General features: G+C 39.5%; 2 protein-coding genes across 2 annotated transcripts in view; both read right to left on the bottom strand.

Moving 5' to 3' along the window:
• Positions 1–5356: 5356 nt before the first annotated feature.
• LOC118426095 (aldehyde dehydrogenase, mitochondrial-like) lies at positions 5357–16153 on the bottom strand. Its single transcript, XM_035835354.1, has 13 exons — positions 16024–16153; positions 15029–15169; positions 14303–14382; positions 13483–13532; positions 13151–13212; positions 11836–11964; positions 10582–10695; positions 10192–10291; positions 9423–9607; positions 8094–8258; positions 7021–7178; positions 6389–6503; positions 5357–5474 (listed from the first exon to the last, which is right to left on the bottom strand). Exons 2-13 carry the CDS (start codon positions 15101–15103, stop codon positions 5442–5444), a joined length of 1266 nt encoding a protein of 421 aa, XP_035691247.1. The 5' UTR covers positions 15104–15169; positions 16024–16153; the 3' UTR covers positions 5357–5441.
• LOC118426198 overlaps positions 15218–18308 on the bottom strand; it is a 53679-nt gene continuing 50588 nt past the window's right edge. The window contains exons 3-4 of the mRNA XM_035835461.1: positions 16024–16128; positions 15218–15223 (exon numbers count right to left, since the gene is read on the bottom strand). Coding sequence (XP_035691354.1) covers positions 15218–15223; positions 16024–16128 — 111 coding nt within the window. The remainder of the gene's footprint in view (positions 15224–16023; positions 16129–18308) is intronic.

Here is an 18308-nt window from a genome sequence, read left to right as displayed (position 1 = left end):
TTTGAGCCCCCTAGTTTCTAACTTCGGTGCCCAGAAACACATATTTCTTTAGCCTTTTCTCAGAAAAGCGCTAAAACATCGTCAAACAGCGAAGCCAAACACTGCCAGGGACGGCAAACCTCGTTAAAAAGGAAACTCAGTGTACATGACTTGGCATGTGTGACTGTGCCAATAACAACTATAAAACGACTCGTTCTATAGATCTAAGAGCTAGCTTGCCTTTTTAATGTCTTTGATCTAAAAAGGCTGTCGTTGTTACAAGCTTAAGTGTTTATAGCTGAAGCGTCTTAAACTTTATTTGTAGGTTATGCATTGTAAACGTTCTGGCAATTATATCGTGCGTTTTGTAAAAAAAATGTAACGGAAAATCATACTTAAAGATGTAAACTTATAGGATGTGTGTTTTGTTTGTTTTGTGTGTGTCTATGTGTGTTTATATGTTTCTGTACGTGTGTGTGTGTCGCCGTTTGAATGTTTGATGCTGTGTTTGTGTGTGTGTGCTTTATGTGCATTTGTGTGTGTGTGCACGCGCGCGCGCGCGTTTAAATGTGCGTGTGCCTGTGTGTATGATCGTGTATTCATAGCGCGCGTGTGTGTGCATTTTAATGTATAACGGAGACAGAAAAGGAGGGGTTTTCAGAGAGAGAAATGGTATGGTGCAAATATATATACATGTATTTTTCATGGCATCTGAAAAAATAGTCTGAAGCAAGAGTGAAGGCCATTGAAATCTCTTAGCCTTGCAGTTACATACTAGTAATTTGCAGGCAAACGCTAACTCACTGACAAATGACTGGCAGGCTGTGTTGATGATCTACAGGATCCCAGGAATGTTGACCTTTGCCCCTGCCCAATAAACCCCTCCTGTGCCAGGTCATTTCCAACAAGATTGATGGCCGACAAGATGGCAAACCCACCCTGAACCGACCTACACGATTTCCGTATGCCTTCGGTAAACGTCGGAAACCCGAGCGTTTGCCAGGGTAAGGTCATACAAGGTCATCAAGATGGTGTCTGTTTTTCTCCACTCCTCCTCCTCCCTAAGAGGGGTCATCCAAACAACCTTCCCATGGTGCACCGTGCCTTGAATGTTTCGACCTTGACGAGGACAAGGCAGTGTCATAACGCCATACTGTCTGTATCTGTATCTATATAGCCGGTATAACCGCCCTTCGGCGTATTACCCGCCAACTTCGCAGGCACACGCGGCACGGCAGCAGCTGGTTTACACTGAACGACCAAACAAGACATATCTTTGAATTTGGACTTGGATGCCCCCGGACCCCTAAGAATACGATAGAAAAGGGACATTTCAATTTCGTGATATATCTGCTCATTCTATAACTTCTTTGTACAGCTAATCAGTATTGTCGCAAACTTTTTTGTTGGTTTTTGAAACAGCCGAAAACTGATGCGCCTGAGCATGCGGGTGTCATCCATCATATCCAAGTCAAAGTGGGCTTACGGGAAACTTCAAGCTTGCGTACGCTTTTTTCATGCAGGCCCCTTACAGTGTGTTTTTGTACTGAGTGTTCGTTTGCATACACTTTGAAGGCACGTACAGCATGCTCTTTGCCCTTCCCATTGGGAAGGCGGAAACCAACAAGTCAGGAGAGGTCGGTCTGTGACGGCTGATGCTTCCTTCCTGTCGTTAGAGAGAAACTATCGTTTGGGCACAAAAAGACAAAAAAATACAACCTTGAAATGATCCCCCGGATACCAGTACCCACTACATTATACAATAATAAAGTAAAGTAAAGGCAATCGTCGGTCTCGCTGGACCATGAGTAGTACTAGTAGTAGTACCATTCTACACAATGTACTTATTGTTTGTTTTTACGTTTTGAGCGTCTCTGTTCTGATGCAAGTCTCTGCTTTGCTCTACAATACTTTTACACAAATTACAGTCAGTGTATTCTAGCCTGGGTACCATCCGATTTCTACCGGGGCTCCTGGCCTTACACTCTCGCTACCCTAAAAATACTTTCTTTAATATTTTTTTAGGGTAGCGAGTATAAGGAGCCCCGGTAGAAATCAGATGGTACCCAGGCTAAGTGTATTCAAGAGAGATTCAAATTGTTTGGCAAACCAAAATCGATGGCTAAAGAATTCTCTCTTAGCTTTTCCCAAGACTTGCAAATTTCAGAATCGAACTCACTGTTGACATCATCAGATACGGTACAGGCTTCTTTGAGTTTTACTTCAATACGGGAAAATGTATTATTCAATACGTCGGTGGATAAAAACGATCGATCAATGTCCTGAAAGTTTTTCTTCCTGACTTGGTAATCTTTTCTTCTTCTTTTGATTCGTTCGTCCCCATTTATCAATGTCACCCTGTTTGAAGTCTTATTTCCATATCCAGACTTAGGTGTTGTTCATTGTGTCCACTTGCAACAGATCAAGCTGGTAGCCAAGATGATCCTGTCAACAGTAGAAAAATTCGCACTTTTGACAGGATCATCCTGAGCGAATTTTCCAAGCTTTCTTTTACCCACGTCGGGTCAAATTCTTTGTCCTGTTTTGTTTTCCATTGATCCCACCTGAGAAAAGAACAATATATTTGAGACGAACAATCACCGTTTATTACGGACGGAATTGGGTCCAAAAGTTTCGGAATTGTCGGGCGTGTACACTACCTCCAAGAAGGAACTTCACCTACGGTGGGGGTACTGTTTTTTGGTTGTGTGCACACCCGTGACTCAAGATTCTGTTGTTGCATTTTGGTATGAATTTGGTAGCCTGGTATCCAGCCGTAGTACTCAGTATAGCTCCCGAGTCTCTTCTCTCCTCTTCGCATTTACGCGAAGAGGACAGAAGAGACTCGGGAGCTATATTACGGCTGGATACCAGGCTATGAATTTAGGTAGCCGGATATACTGTAAATGCAGAAATGTTCGCGGTGGTTTTATGTTCGCGGTTTTCGCGTTGCCGATTCACCGCGAGCTTTTAAAGCCACCGCGAAAAGTCCGTTTCCCCCTACCGCGAAATTCACTGCATTTGCAGTAGTGTATTGAGGTACCCTATAGATACCTGGCGGTTTTCGGCCAGCTAGGGGCTTTTACAGGTACTACAGCATTATAGACCGAGATCCCATTGTATGTGGTCCGGGGGTGATGGCAGTGCGAGGACCTCTAGCGGCCTAAAGGCTAATTGCAGTTATGAATGCCATATTTTTTTTTGGTTTCATTTAGTAGATCTTGCGGACATTTCTGTTGCCTAAACAACAAATCAACTTGCAACAGAAAACAAAACAGTAAAAAAAACACCAATAACTGTTTGCTTATTGGGCGTTTGACCATAAAAGCTGTAAATCTTCACACTGAATCAAATGTCACAGCCAAAATGTTGTATCAGACCAAGGCAAGGGACTACTAAACGGTTAACCACTAGAGTAGAAGTTTTGGGATCAAAATTTCATGGAGCAACTTTGACTGTAATGCTTTATAGAGACAAACACGACTGTACTGCAATAAGGTATTCTCGAAACTTTAACACCCAGGTAGGCATTAAAAGTTAGTTAGAAGCACTGGACCAACAGTGCCTTTGATATTCAACATGCCACAAAGACCTCTGAAACTATCATCAAAACTATCCAAGAAGACAGGAGACTGATATTTGTGGTTAAGTGTGGTCTCTGTGGACAGGTATTACAATACTTTTTGACTGTGATACTGTAAATGCAGAAACTTTCGTGGTGGTGTAATGTTTGCAATTTTTGCGGTGGCCACTTCACCGCAAACTTAGAAACCACCGCGAACATTTTTCCATGGCAGTAAGAGACTACACCACGAAAAGTCCTTTTTCCCCCGCTACCGCCAAATTCAATCCCCGCAAACTGAAATGTATTTACAGTACATGTTTTGTCACTTCTTCTTACAACGTTCTTGGTCTCTATTGAATTCTTCCGGTCTTGTTCTTTTCTCGCACTAGATTTGGAATCTGCTGGAGATTTCATCCATAATATCTACTTAATGTTGCCTTAGGTCATGTTGATATGATTACATGGATGACAACCATGCGCGCATCTATTTTTGGCCATTTTCTTAAAAAAAAGATAGAACGTTTTCAACCTTACTGTAAACTGTACAAAGCATCTACAAAATTAGCAAATATAAGCCATCGTAGATTGTAAGAATAATATTGGAAAATTTATGCTAATGTCAAAGAATGCCAGGGTCAATTCCAAGGTAAAAGAAAATGATGTGAAAGAACAAAATGAAGAATTATCTATTTCTCAATTACCATACCCCGTGTACTCAGTCTGTTGTTCAACCTTCCTGACCACTTAGAGGTTTCATACAAAATGTATTAAAATGAAGGCATTTTTTTGGCCAAACTTTGTTTTCATTTGCACACTCCTATCAGTTAGAGGTTTCCCAGAGAATGTGTCATCCATACACTCAAATCAAAATGGCCTTATATATTGACTAAGAAAAAAGGCACAACAGACCACAACCAGTTTGCAAAAGGAGCAAATTGTCTTTATACAATCATGTATATATGTTCAATAAGCACAATTCACAGAGGAAGTAAAGGTAAAGGTAGTTCTTTCTAAGGCCACATGTACATTTAGCCACATGCACAATTGGATTGAGTTGTCCACTGTGTCTATAGGGCACAGCAGCATAGGACAAGGCAGAGCCCAACCCTCTCCTCCCACTGCCTTTTACCTCTCCTACTGATATATATGTGTATATCAACACTCCAGTGTAAGTACCATCTGAATATGTTTTGACAATACAATCTTACTTTCTCACAAGAAGGCACATTTACTTCTTAGAGGTGCTTTAAGCCACTGTCTTCACAATAACAAATCTCAGTTTATGCAGATATATTTTGTACGGGCTCCTTATCAATATACACCCACACCATTTTTTTGGTTGTCAGATATATTTCTGAAATTATAATAAGCATAAGTATATTTAGATGAAAACATGGGGGTAGGGGGAAAACAGCATTCGCTCCCTAACACTATGAACTAAAGTACATACTTTTCTGTCTATTTTCCTGTTGAAATCCCGACTTATTCTTTTTAAGTTCGAGAACCAGAAAATCAGATTGACTTTTCACTCTACTCGTATACAACAGAAAAAAAACCAGTAATTTACAATTTCTTTGGAGCTACAAGTGCTGAGCATTGCAATGATGGAATTGCAATAAAGCATATTTTAATGGAATGCAGGGAAAAGCATGATTTTTTAGTGTGGACTGCAAAAAAAGCCTTTCCAAGTAATAATTACAGTATTTTTCTCAATGATTCTTGTACAAATGACCAAATAAGCACAAGTACAAATCGCCTTACACCTTGGTGTTAGAATTACAGGTGTTAGTACTCTGAAATCTCCCATTTTTTATCATAAATGCTCTGATGGTAGTTTGGGGTTGTACCACTACAAAGGCGGGGGGTTTAGTAGTGGCATGTTGTATTCTCCGTCATCTCAAGCATTCTTCTGCGGAATCCTGATGGTCACCTGAAAAACACAGAAAACAGATTTAAGGCCACACCAATTCAATTTCTTGGTTCACGGATTTTTTCATAAAAAATATGGAGCGAGAGGGCGAAATAAAAATTGTAAGATGGTTGGGGTAAAGGTAACGGCTAATCCAAAACATAAAGAAAAAAAGTTTTCAGCTTGAAAAAAGTACAAAAACACTATTTTTGTACAGTAACAGCACCTGTACCCACACTTTAAGGAGCTTATATAAAGGCCAATTTGCTACACCAGAAAGTTGGTAATGGTTTCATTAATGGTGAAAATTTGCTGAGTGGTAATTTTTATTTTTATTTTTTTTTCCCAAAAAATAGGAGCGAGCGAATCCGTGAACCAAGAAATTAAATCGGTGTGGCCTAAACTAGAAAGGCAAAGTTTTCTCAAAAATGCAAAATGTTTTCCCTTTAGCCTTTTGTCAAGCTGCTCGCACACAATAATTACAATAAGGCTCGGACCTTAACCAGGACCTAATTATCTGTGAAAACTTGTGAATGGATGATATTCAATGGTCCATTTCACTACAAAAGATTCTCTTTCAGGTGGAGTATTTGACGTTGCTTGTTTAAACGTCCACTGGCGTTTAAAAATTCTATCTTCATGTAAACAATACTGTCTGCCTCTCTTTTAGACCAAGTTTGACTGTGGAAAATTGGCAAAAATGGTTATCAACTCTCCTCTACTTTGCTCTTGTTATTTTCTTGTACCTGTAAGCTCCAAAACATGGTATAATCTGTTTATTTTCTAATTGGTCCAAATTCTGGTCCACTGATTTTTTTCAGGTCTGTTTTTTCTGGACCGGTCCAACAAGAAAAAACAGTTTCCTGTTCAAGTACACATCCCTAGATGGAAGTCATCAATATCATTTCTTAAAAACATATAATATATCTTCTTACAGTTTTGACTTCCGTGTATGCCTCCAGTCCGTACTCTCCCAGCTCACGTCCAGAACCAGACTGCTTAAAGCCTCCAAAGGGAGCCGCAGCATCAAACACATCGTACGTGTTCACCCTGAATGGAACAAACATAATGTACCATGAGTGTCAAACTGGCATATGATGAAAGGACAGTGCCTGACAAAATGTTATGAAGTCTGGTTGTAGATCTACATGCATTTTTATAAAAAAAAAAAATTGAGGCCAGAAAGAATAGGAGAGGCAATTTTGTCAGGGACATTCCTAGCAAGCTTAATTGGATACATGTACTAATTGCGTGTTACACTGTAACTTCAGTAATGGACAAAAATATTTAAAAAATAATGCCTATCACGCCTTCTTCAATCCATGATACTCCAAATCAAAAATGACAAGCATTGAAACATACAATTACAATCTAGTAAAAATATGAAAATATACTATTAACAAACCACAATTCAATTCTGGAAAAACAATACTATAATAGTACTACTTAACGGTTGCAACCCAAAACTTACATGTAAAGCACCACAAAAACTATACCTTGAGCTCCATCTACAAAAAAGAAAAAGAATGAATTTACAGTAATATTATAATATCAAAATCAAACATACCAGACAGTCCCCCCACGGAGAGAGTTTGCCATGTACAGAGCCTTGTCGATGTTAGATGTGAAGATACTGGCGGCCAGGCCGTACGTGTTGGTGTTGGCACGCTCCACAACCTCGTCTATGTCCTTGAAGCGAGCAATCTGCTGCACAGGTCCAAAAATCTACAAGAACAAGAAACATTATACATGTAATCAAACCAAAAGTATAAGTCTTGAATAACAGTATTTCAGTGAATGAATTTTTACTTGCATGTTCTTAAATGTAGGAGTTATACTGTTACATAAAAGATTGAGGGTAAAATAAGACACTTGTAGTATTGATAGTGAACAATTGGTGAAACACAACAACTAAAGCTATGCTACCACAAAATTTACATGCCCTTTTTGTAAAACAAGTGTAAACAACTTCAAAACATTTCGTTGTACAGTGTGGTCTGATGATGTCATTATATCTACAAATAAATTGTCTCTTTCTGTTTAGATTGTGTACCTATATTCAAGGCACCGATATCGATAAAAAATTACATATATCACTGTAAAATGAACACTATAATACAAACTGAACTTCATACTGTTGAAGTCAAAGCAAAATTTCACACATTATTTGAGCCACACCAATCTAATTTCCTGATTCTTGGATTGAAATGAAAACTTTGCTGAAGAGAAATTTCAACACGAAAACAGTGTCAGCAGGAAAGGTCTGTACCTTGCTATGCAATCTGTGAACATAGCTAACTTCTAACCTCCATGTTTTCAACTTGTCTTCTGGCCTAGGAAAAAAATGTTGTGTTTCCTGTTAAATCAATTTCAAACATTAGGGTCGGTAGGTAGGGATTATCTTTTTTTCCTTATAACTTTTTAAGCTAGCCAAAACTCATAGAGTCTAGTAACAGATATTACAATACAGTTGAACAAAGAAAACTGAAATGCATGAGGACCACCCCCTAAAAGTCTAGGGTCAGCAGGTTTTTCTAAAGTAGGTAGGGAAACAGGAAACACAACATTTCTTCCTAGGGCTCTTGCTAAATTTTTTCTTAAGCAAACAAAAACTAACAAAACAATTTGTTGTGGCCTAACCTCCTCGTTGTTGATCCTCATCCCATCCTGTACGTCGGAGAAGACGGTTGGCTGGATGAAGTACCCCCTATCTCCCGCCCTGTCCCCTCCGCAGTTCAGCGTCGCGCCCTCCTTCTTACCGCTCTCAATCAGCTCTATGATCTTGTTCATCTGCTCCTCATCAATCTGTTAAAACAAGACAGTGCAGTTTATATTTTCACGCAGGAAATTCTCCAGATTGAATTATTTTTCCATCCCACTTATTGGTTGGAAGCCAATGTTGATTACTTGATTTGTTAAACTGTCACTAAAACCCTATGAAGATACATTTTTACCAAATTTTGTATCACAAAGCACAGGTTTTTGGGACTGACTGAATTTTTTTAAAAGTCCCAACAAGCAAATTTCTGTCACGGAACCAATGGACCGGTCCTGGAGACAGCTAGCCCTGACACTCACTGAACAATGCCTCACCCCTCAGTAAAATATTGCGAGAGTCTCATACATGTATGTGATTTTCAAACCCTTTCAGGGGTCTAGCCAGCGTCCGTTTTTCCGTCAATTGACGGAAATTTGCTGCGTCTGACGGAAAAATCTTAAAACCAATCTGTCAACTTTGACGGATAAAAATCCTTGGTGGAAGCTACAGGCGGCTTGGGGACGCCGTCCACGGCCGTAAAAGCCACACATAGTTTGTTTTGCTAGTGTTATGATTGTTGACAATGTGTGTCGGCGCCCTTTCGCACACGATAATCTCATTAAAACCCGTTTTTCAAGGTCTCAGTTCAGTCCTTCTAATTCATTTTCGCGGTTTTCGCGACGATTGTAATTGGCTGACGGAAAAAAATTTCGAGCTGGCTAAAGCCCTGCACCCTTTGTTTTTTCAAAATTTAGTCGGCTGTGGCAGACAAGTTTTAAAGATTAGTACAAAGCATTCTCGCCAACCAACTCCCATCACAGATAACCTTAAATGCTCCTGCTTAATGTTAAAAGTTTAAGTCCTTCCCGCACCAACTGGTGCATCAGGCGGCACAAATCTCTTGGCCATACATCTTCATGAAATCACTACAGCAGGGATGTAGTCCACTAATAGTGGTGTCAAACTACCCTAATTACTCTTTCCCAGATATTCTCTGACTGCTGCCTACCCCTGAGTCAGGGGTAGGCAGCAGTCGGAGAGCTAACTACAGAAAGCATAATGTACCAATTTTCTTGAGTCTTTGTTATGATTCGGTCGGGGATCGGTCATTGTTCATGGCTAATTCCTACTTAAATGGTCTGAAGAATGCTGGGAGTGTATACTTTCAGTTGGCTTTGTTTTTGTGAGCATCACCACCATGTTGGTCTCACCTGTGGCCCTTGCTCATTTTTGGGGTCAAAGGGGTTCCCCACCGTCCTTCTCTTGGCCCTCTCCGTGCTCCTCCTGACAAACTCATCGTACACCTTGTCCTCCACATAGATCCTGCTGCCTGCACAGCAGCACTGACCCATGTTGAAGAACAGCCCAAAGTGAGACTTCTCCACAGCATAGTCCACTGTGAGAAAAAAACAACGGAAACAAAAATTTAAAGATGTCTGTACTGCATCTATCTCGCAAAATACTGTAAATGCAGAAACTTTTGTGGTGGTTTAATGTTCGCGGTTTTCGCGGTGGCCGCTTTACCGCGAACTTAAAACCACATTTTTCCATGGCAGTAAGAGACTACAGTGCATGATGCTACCGCGAACTTAAAACCACCGCGAAAAGTCCTTTTTTGTGCTACCGCAAAATTAGATCCCTCATTTACAGTAAATTTTTAGATGACAAGTATCCATTGATGATTTCCGGTCACTGAGACTATTGTGAATCTAACTTGCATGTGGAAAGTATATAACTACAAAGACAGATTAAACAATACCCCATGAATAAGTAGCCTCTTCCATTGACCCCATGACCTGGAATGTCTGTCTGCTGCCTGGGCCAAGGTTGATAAAATGACTAATTCTACCACCTCTGAACTCAACTGCATGTCACTCATGCAACTCTGAACGTCTGGCCTTTACTTCCTGTCACTAAGAAGTGAGATGTGCCTAAACATGTGTATATAGAATGTAGAAAATGAAACACAAGGCAACCTACAGTCAGTGTCTGCAAACACGACGTTGGGGCTTTTCCCTCCCAGCTCAAGTGTCACCCTCTTCAGGTTGGAGGCAGCAGATCGCTGGATAATCTTTCCAACCTAAAACAATATAGACCATATCAAACACTGGCTTTACCATCAACTCGTAATACAAGACTAATCAAAATTGTAACTTGCAATCTACAACATTTATGTACATTTCTGCAAATTTACTTATTTCCGAAGATTTAGATTCAGATTTATTTCACTTGGCCTGGCATGTGACGTATTCAATATTCACATGAAATGCACCAAGAGTTACAGCATAAACAAGTGGCTACTTCATACACATATAGATATACTTAAAATTATACAAGTTTACATGTAGTTTTAAAAATAGAGTTTTGTACCTCAGTAGACCCTGTGAAGGCAACCTTCTCGATCTCAGGGTGCTCTGCGATGGCTCCCCCTGCGGTGGGGCCGTAGCCTGGGATCATGTTGATCACCCCTGGGGGGAAGCCGGCCTGCAACACAGGACAATGAGCAGGGTCATGGTTTAGACTGTGCATGCAAGGTGAGATGCAATGTGCAGGGCTCGAAATACTTTTTTCTGCATACCTGCACTGGTGCAGGTAACATCGAAAATTACCTGCAACAGACAAATTTTACCTGCACCACTCTGAATTTGGGAAATATGGATCATACTAAAATTGTTCAGGCACCACAATTGCTATTTTTTTTTAAATACTTTATAGATGGTAACAGCTAATAACGATCCACATGCACCTACATCATATAGGACATTTATGTATAAAACACAGCACATGGACCAGTGCAGGTTAGGTGCAGGTAGATGCCAGAAATACCTGCACAGATCCAATTTTACCTGCACTAACCTGCATATGCGGGTGGTATTTCGAGCCCTGAAAGTGGGTAATATGTCAATGAAAGGTGAAGCCACTTGTTTACATCTCTTCTTTAGACCATGCTTAGTATATGTTCAGACATGTTTTGTTTATGTCTCTGTGGGCTTCAACTTTGACATGTTGCCCACAATGCATCTGCAGAGGCATGGGTAGCTTAAACCATGAACTGCCTTATTGGGGGTAAAAGTCAACATGAATCTATTTGATAATAGCATTAAAGCCAGGATCTAATGTGATTGTCTATATTGTAGAGCTGGTGCAATAGTTGTCAATCTGCAAAACAGCTAAACAGGCATGCAGGGCTTATACTGGTTATATTACATTGAATAACCTATTTTTCAGGATGTGAACGTGTTGCTTCCTCTGAATTTAGACACCAATCTCTAGCACAGAGTTCAATGTGTTATATGAAAATGTCATAAGTAGTCACAAAAATGATGTCTTACATGAGTAGATGCAGTAGAGTGTACTGAAGAAAACATTTTGTACTGAAATGGAACTTGTCCTTGGTGTCCACCTTCAAACCTGTATAGTGGTTTCCCTGTCCTTGGTGCTGATTTGTTCTCATGGCTTAATATCAGGAAATATCTGGTTTCTGATGACATGACAAACACTATCCCGGCCCATAATAATGGTTTCATTCAGCGTTTACAGATGTACAGACCTGAAGAATCCCTAACAAACACGCACTTCAGGCCCAGCGACCGGGTATTGTAACTGAAAAACGTACTACTTTACCTCCTTAGCGAGCTGAGCCACGTACAGTGCCGTGAGCGGCGTCTGTTCCGCAGGTTTCATCACCACGACGTTTCCCGTGCAGAGGGCGGGGCCCAGTTTCCACGCCTGCATGAGGAGGGGGAAGTTCCACTGTGCAAAAAGAAAAGATGAACGGCTGTCATTTACAGAACACCACCACGGCATTTTGACTTACTAGTAGAATGTTTGTTTCTTTTGTACATCACCACACAAGAAAAAGACTTGCTGTTTAACGCCTTTGAAGCGTTTCAAGTACAGGCAATGAAATACTGTAAATGCATTTGAGTTCGCAGGGATTTAATTTCACGGTAGCGGGGAAAAGGACTTTTTGCAGTGGTTTTAATTTCGCGGTAGCACCATGCACTGTAGTCTCTTACTGCCATGGAAAAAAGTTTGCGGTGGTTTTAAGTTTGCGGTGAAGCGGCCACCACGAAAACCGCGAACATTAAACCACCGGGACAGTTTCTGCATTTACAGTATACCCTTTCAATCAAGACAACATCTGTTCTACTCGGAGTGCGCAAGAATCTTAAACTGGTGGGTTACACTAAGGGGCTGTTATAGCTATTTAACAACCATTTCCAACTTTAATTTTTTTTCAGTCCCAATAATTGTTTGGGAGCTTGTGTTGCTAATTTTTGTTGTTATATAAATCTGTGATTTTGAGTTTATGAAAAATAAACATTTTGAGAAATTTCATATTAAGTTAAGACTGGGAACAAATGACATGAATTTGTTTTTTCCATCCCAACAAGGAAATTCACATCTTAGGATGGAGGGCGGATTCTGGAGACAGCTTTGCCACCTATATACAGATACAGGCAGGGTTGTAGCCAGCCAAAAATCATTTTCCGTCCCCTCGATTTTGAATGGCTTTGGCACAGCATTCCTAGGGGGTCTGGGGGCATGCTACCAAGGAAAATTTTGAAATCTAGACCCAATGAAACGCTATTTCCTGCATTTTGCTCACAGAGGACGGATTGGGCAAAATTTTTTTTCGTCGACGGCTGCAAAATTCCGTCAAATGAATGAAGGACGGGTGCTGGCTACAACCCTGTAGTCAAGCATTGTTTATTTTGGTCATTAGTACTCATCCCTCTAACCTGGAAAGCATTTACTTTCTTATGATGCTTTTAGCAAGGGGAAAGATAAGAAGATTACGTTAAGAGATTTTACATATATCTTTTACTTGGATTTTACAAATATTCAATGTAGTAGCTATATATACATGTACAGGTATATCAAAGTATGAAGTCTGGCACGTCAACAGCAGAGGTTTGATGTAAAGTTTCCTTACAGGGATGATCTGCCCACAGACCCCGACCGGCTCATGGCGCGTGTAGCAGAAGAAGTCACCATCTATAGTACAGAAAAATAATGTAAAATAAAAACAACAAAAATGTTGTTCATTCCAGGAAACATTGCAGGTGTTTACATAATAAGTAAGTGCTACCGATAAGGAAATACCTTAATTCAAATAGTTTACAATGTTATTCATCGTGCAAACATGCCATTATATGATTTCAAATGTTTAATATTGAAGTTACATGTCATAAAAAACACTGGGAAATTCAGTTGCACCTAGCTTCATGATAGTGACGGGTCAAGAAAAAAAAAATGACGATATACCAATTGGTATGGTCTTGCCATGGTTCTTTCCTGCCCAGCCAGCATAGTATCTGTATTAAAAGCAAAAGAGAGCAGTTCTCAATTTCTGAAGACTTAAAAACAGTGAAAACATCTGATTTCACTTAATGTTGACCATGAGATGCATGGGAAATAAAAATTAGCAATATAAAGCATTATAAATAATTGCAACTATGACAAACCAGCAAAAAATATATTCTACTCTTTTATCTCTACTATTACGCCTGAAAACTGTGGAGAAGTTGAGTTGATCCTAAATGATACTTAGTCATATGTTATCTGTGAACTGTATTGGTTTGTTCAACATATTTTCTTGTGACCTGTACTTAGCCAAGTCTGGCAAAAATGTCAAATAAAGGTCTTCATTCATTATTCAACTGGTACTGCCCTACAGTAGGAGTGGGTACCGGTACAGAAAATTCAGGTCCAGGTTCGGGTCAGGTCCAGAGGACTTGATTCAGTATGTCATAACATGTGAATGGACGATAATCAAAACAATAGTCCATTTCAAAGTACAAAAAAATCGTTTTTGTGCATTCGACTCGCACTGTTGTTTTAAAATCCTCTACTTTGCTTGTTATTTTCTTCAACAGGTAAGCCCCCAAACGTGTGAATTCCTGATAATATAATCTGTTTTTTTTTCCAATAGGTTCAACATCCGGTCCACAGAATTTTTTCAGGTCCGTTTTTCCCAGACCAGTCCAATAAGAACGGTTTTGTACTGGTACACCGTACCGATACCCAGCCCTACCCTGCCTACAGTTTGCAGCAAGGGAACATATATCGTCTGTGTCAAGTGTACCTGTAGCACTTGATGCTGAGTGCCAAGTCTGTGGCAAAAGACACTGAGAAAGGCTTCCCATTGTCAAGAGTCTCCAGGTTCTATTGGAAAAACAGAGATCAAATTATTTTACAAGAATGAAATGTCTAACAGCCCTAGTAGCATAAAGTGATGTGTAGTTACTGCCAGGCATTCCACATCCCTTATCCTTACTCTTATACTTACACCAATGATCATCTATAAAAAGTACTGCATGATTATCATTATGTTAAGTTCAGTTCAGTGTACTTACTGTATAACCCTAACTTATTTTAAATCTATAGTTAAAGTTAATGTTCTTCCTGCACCAAATGGTGCATCAGGCGACACACATCACTCACTACAGCAGGGGGCTAGTCCACTGGTAGTGGTCTGTGTGTTCAACAATCATATACCAAATGCTGAGTACTAAGCAGGTCTAGTGAAAGTAGCCTGTGCCATTTTTAAAGTCTTTGGTACAACTTGGCTGGGGATCGAATTCCTATTGATCATTCAAACAAAATGCTGTACTAACTGCCAGGTACTCCCTGTCCCTAGCCCTGAGCCTAACATTTATACTTAGTCTTACTAGACTTTATTTTTGTAAATGATCATTAATAAGTATTAATGATCATTTAAAAAAATAAAGTGTAGAAAGTGTGATATGTACTGATTCTCTTACCCTTATTTACATTCAGTGATCATTAATAGAAAAATTGCTGTACTTACTGCCAGGTACTCCCTGTCCCGTTCCATGAGATCTGCCAGCCTGTTGAGCAGCACACCGCGGTGGGAAGCATCCATTGTTCTCCAGGGGGAGCCCAGGCGAAACGCCTCCTTCGCTGCCTGCACTGCAATGTCCACATCGGGCTAGGGGCATAAAATCAGCATTTTTACTTCACTGTTCAGTCTTTTCAGTTAAAACTATAAAAGAACAAAATCAGAAATTTTACTTCATTCTTTTACTGAAATTTTAGGTTAATGACGAAATCAGCATTTTGACTCCATTCTTTTCAGGTCAAGGACAAAATCAGCATTTTCATATTGTTCTTTGTCTTTTGGCATAATTGGTTTTTGGCTTTAAAATATTAAATACTGTAAAGCACATTGTGTAATGTGCACCTTTGACTTTCTACTTTCTGCAAACAATTTGTTTGAAATCTAGCAGCCTTGTCAAAACAAGCCTGCAGCAAAAATGCTGTGTCTACTTAGATAAATATTTTTGGGACAAATAATTTTGCATAATATTAACTCATATGCCTGTTCTTTGTCAGGGTTCGAAATTCGTTTTTGGGATTTGGTGCACTGGTGCACCCAGCTTAAAAAATTGGGTCACTAAACTTTTGGGTGCACCACTTAAATTTAAGTAGAATGTCAGAAAAAAACTAATAACAAAACCTAGTTAAATTATATACTATCAAATTCTTAAACAAGTACCATGCCAGACATTCTTATTATCTTTCTAACACTTAGATGTCAAGAATATGATGTATGTCTAGTATACTTTGATATCTTAACATACATAAACGTAAGAAAATATTTGGGTGCACCCTGCACCCACAGAAAATAATTGGGTGCACAACTCCAATTTTGGGTGCACCTGGGTGCACATGCACCCAGTATTTCGAGCCCTGCTTTGTGGTTCGTCTGTTACTTTTCCACTCCGACATGCTAACACAAATATTTTTAAGACTGAGACTGTCTACTGAAGTTCCCAAACTTACCTTGTCTCCCTCCGCCACCTCACAGATGACCTCCCCTGTAGAGGGGTTCAGCGTTGGGAAGGTTTTCTTGCTCACGGAGTCAACCCACTCGTTGTTGATGAAGAGCTGGGGTTACAGAAAAATAACACAACAAACTCTGTCTGAAGGAACCAGGGTTCTAATTACCAGGTAAATTCTGGTTCTGTCATCACAGTGCGCCCTGGGCCCTGGTCTGAATGCACTTGCATATAATTACATACACACACATACATGCACACACACGTACCAACATATACATACAAACACACACATGCATGCACACACATGCATGCACACACACAAATTCACATACACACTTTGATAATTGAAAATCTAACATTGCACAACCATCTACTAGTAATCTAATGTATACTTAAATGGAATTAAGTGGTATCATCTACTGAGCGATATTACTCTATAAAGAAATATTCCTTTACTGTCCATATGCATAGCAGTACTACTAGTCTCTACAGTCTACTGCAGACTCCAGAAAAAGTTGAACGTATTTAGCCTGCGGCCAGTCATTTTCAAATGACAGCTGCAAAGACTGCTACGATATGCTATGTCGCTAAACAAGTCATATGCCACAGTAGGGAGTCAAGTCAAGGACAACAACACATCTGCAACCATTCAAATCCACAAACTTGGGCTGGGATGGATTAAGACTTTAATTAAGAAGAGGAGAAGGGAACTTCTGGGGACATCAAGGAATTGTGTAAACAAGCCTAAAAACTTCAAGAAGGAAAATCTTTGAAAAGTATCTTGACAGAGTGGGCAATATATTAAACACAGTTGTGAAACTCGACATATGTACAAAAATTTGTCTCACAGGCTTTAGGTACTGAAGATTTGTGTGTTCTTGCAAATAAAGTCTAAAATCAAGAACCACTATATCATATGGTCAGCAAAAGAGACAGCAAAACAGAGCAAATGACTCAGTAATTGCTGTGATGACGTAAAGCTGTAAACATCTTTATACAGACATAAAAGACTGGGGGTCAAGGATTCAAAACACTATCCTCATTGAAGGTCAGAGAAGAAGGCATTTCTATTCATGTGAAATTATCCGAAAATGATGCGATCTTTGACAGAAAATTGCAGTTAGGCGTACAATTACGTCATTCAGAAACAGGTACAATAGACTTGGAGATTGAGCATCTGCCTACTAGTACGTGATAGTAGTGCCCTGGGGTCCCCCAAAAATGGATACCAAAATACAAATAAAAAAAAGGAATGAGAAGGATTTCTAATAATAATATGATCATTTGATCAATATCCTAGTCAAGTACTGCACAGTACATTTACATTTGTATAGCACTTCAACCTACATTAATATTGTACTGTGTAGTGCCATAACTCCTGAATGTTCAGGTTCAGGTCTAGGTCTGGATTCAGATCCAGAGGTCCAAGGTTCAGACCCAAACCCAGACCCAGACCCATGGCATAATTGGGCCCTAGATATACATTTTCCATTACATGTAATATCACATGTTGGTTAAATTTTACATGCAATTTGAAAACATATACAATCATGCAAAATTATAAACATTATAGTCAGTCACTAGGCAAGCACAAAAGCCCAGTAACAAACAAAAAAGCAGGCCTAAGCAGTCAGCTGGAATCTGGTTGGATCAGTTTCTTTGTGTGAGAAGATAATGAATCTTATCATGATCAGTTTCTTCTGTCAAATCAATTGCAAATGGCTACCATAACAACTTAGCCATTAGAAGCACTTGCTTACCATGAATAAATCTATTTTTGAGGACATGATTTCAATTTTCATAGTAGGAGGGGAAATGAGATTTTCATAACTTATAATGTTTTTTTTTACAAAAACTGTGAAGAGTAAAACCATTGCAAGAATCCCAATATTAATTACAGTATTTCTACTTCTAGTCTGTGCTACATTAAAAAAAACCCACAAAGTTCAAGACAGGGGGCTTTAATATGTAGTAAATTTTCTTGTGAGACCATTGTTTGACCCCGTGTTTACCCCATTTGGATTATAAATAGACTTAGGGTTTAAAAATCAACCAGCATGTTACTGCTAAGGTAAGGCAAACATTGCATACAAAAAATGTAAGATGTATGAAAAGTGATGCCGGGAGAAGATGAAAACACTGTAGTCTATTTAAACTATTTGAAATAGGAAATTCAATATACTTGTGGAAAGGCTAAGGGGACAACCATGTAAAAATAAAGATACACTAACAAAATGTATGAGAAGACCTTCTCAACCCTACTATCAAGCTCCAACATCTATGCAG

The sequence above is a fragment of the Branchiostoma floridae genome, chromosome 11 (genome assembly GCF_000003815.2).
Source record: "Branchiostoma floridae strain S238N-H82 chromosome 11, Bfl_VNyyK, whole genome shotgun sequence".
NCBI lineage: Eukaryota > Metazoa > Chordata > Leptocardii > Amphioxiformes > Branchiostomatidae > Branchiostoma > Branchiostoma floridae.
This window is presented reverse-complemented; position numbering and strand designations above follow the sequence as displayed.

Excerpts from the sequence above, each read along its gene's own strand:
- LOC118426095 (XM_035835354.1), bottom strand. The coding sequence starts at position 15,103 with ATGGATGCTTCCCACCGCGGTGTGCTGCTCAACAGGCTGGCAGATCTC. Across the intron at positions 13,533-14,302 it reads CTCAGCATCAAGTGCTACAG|ATACTATGCTGGCTGGGCAG; the intron begins GTACACTTGACA and ends CTTTTAATACAG. Across the intron at positions 6,504-7,020 it reads CTCCGTGGGGGGACTGTCTG|GGTGAACACGTACGATGTGT; the intron begins GTATGTTTGATT and ends TGTTCCATTCAG.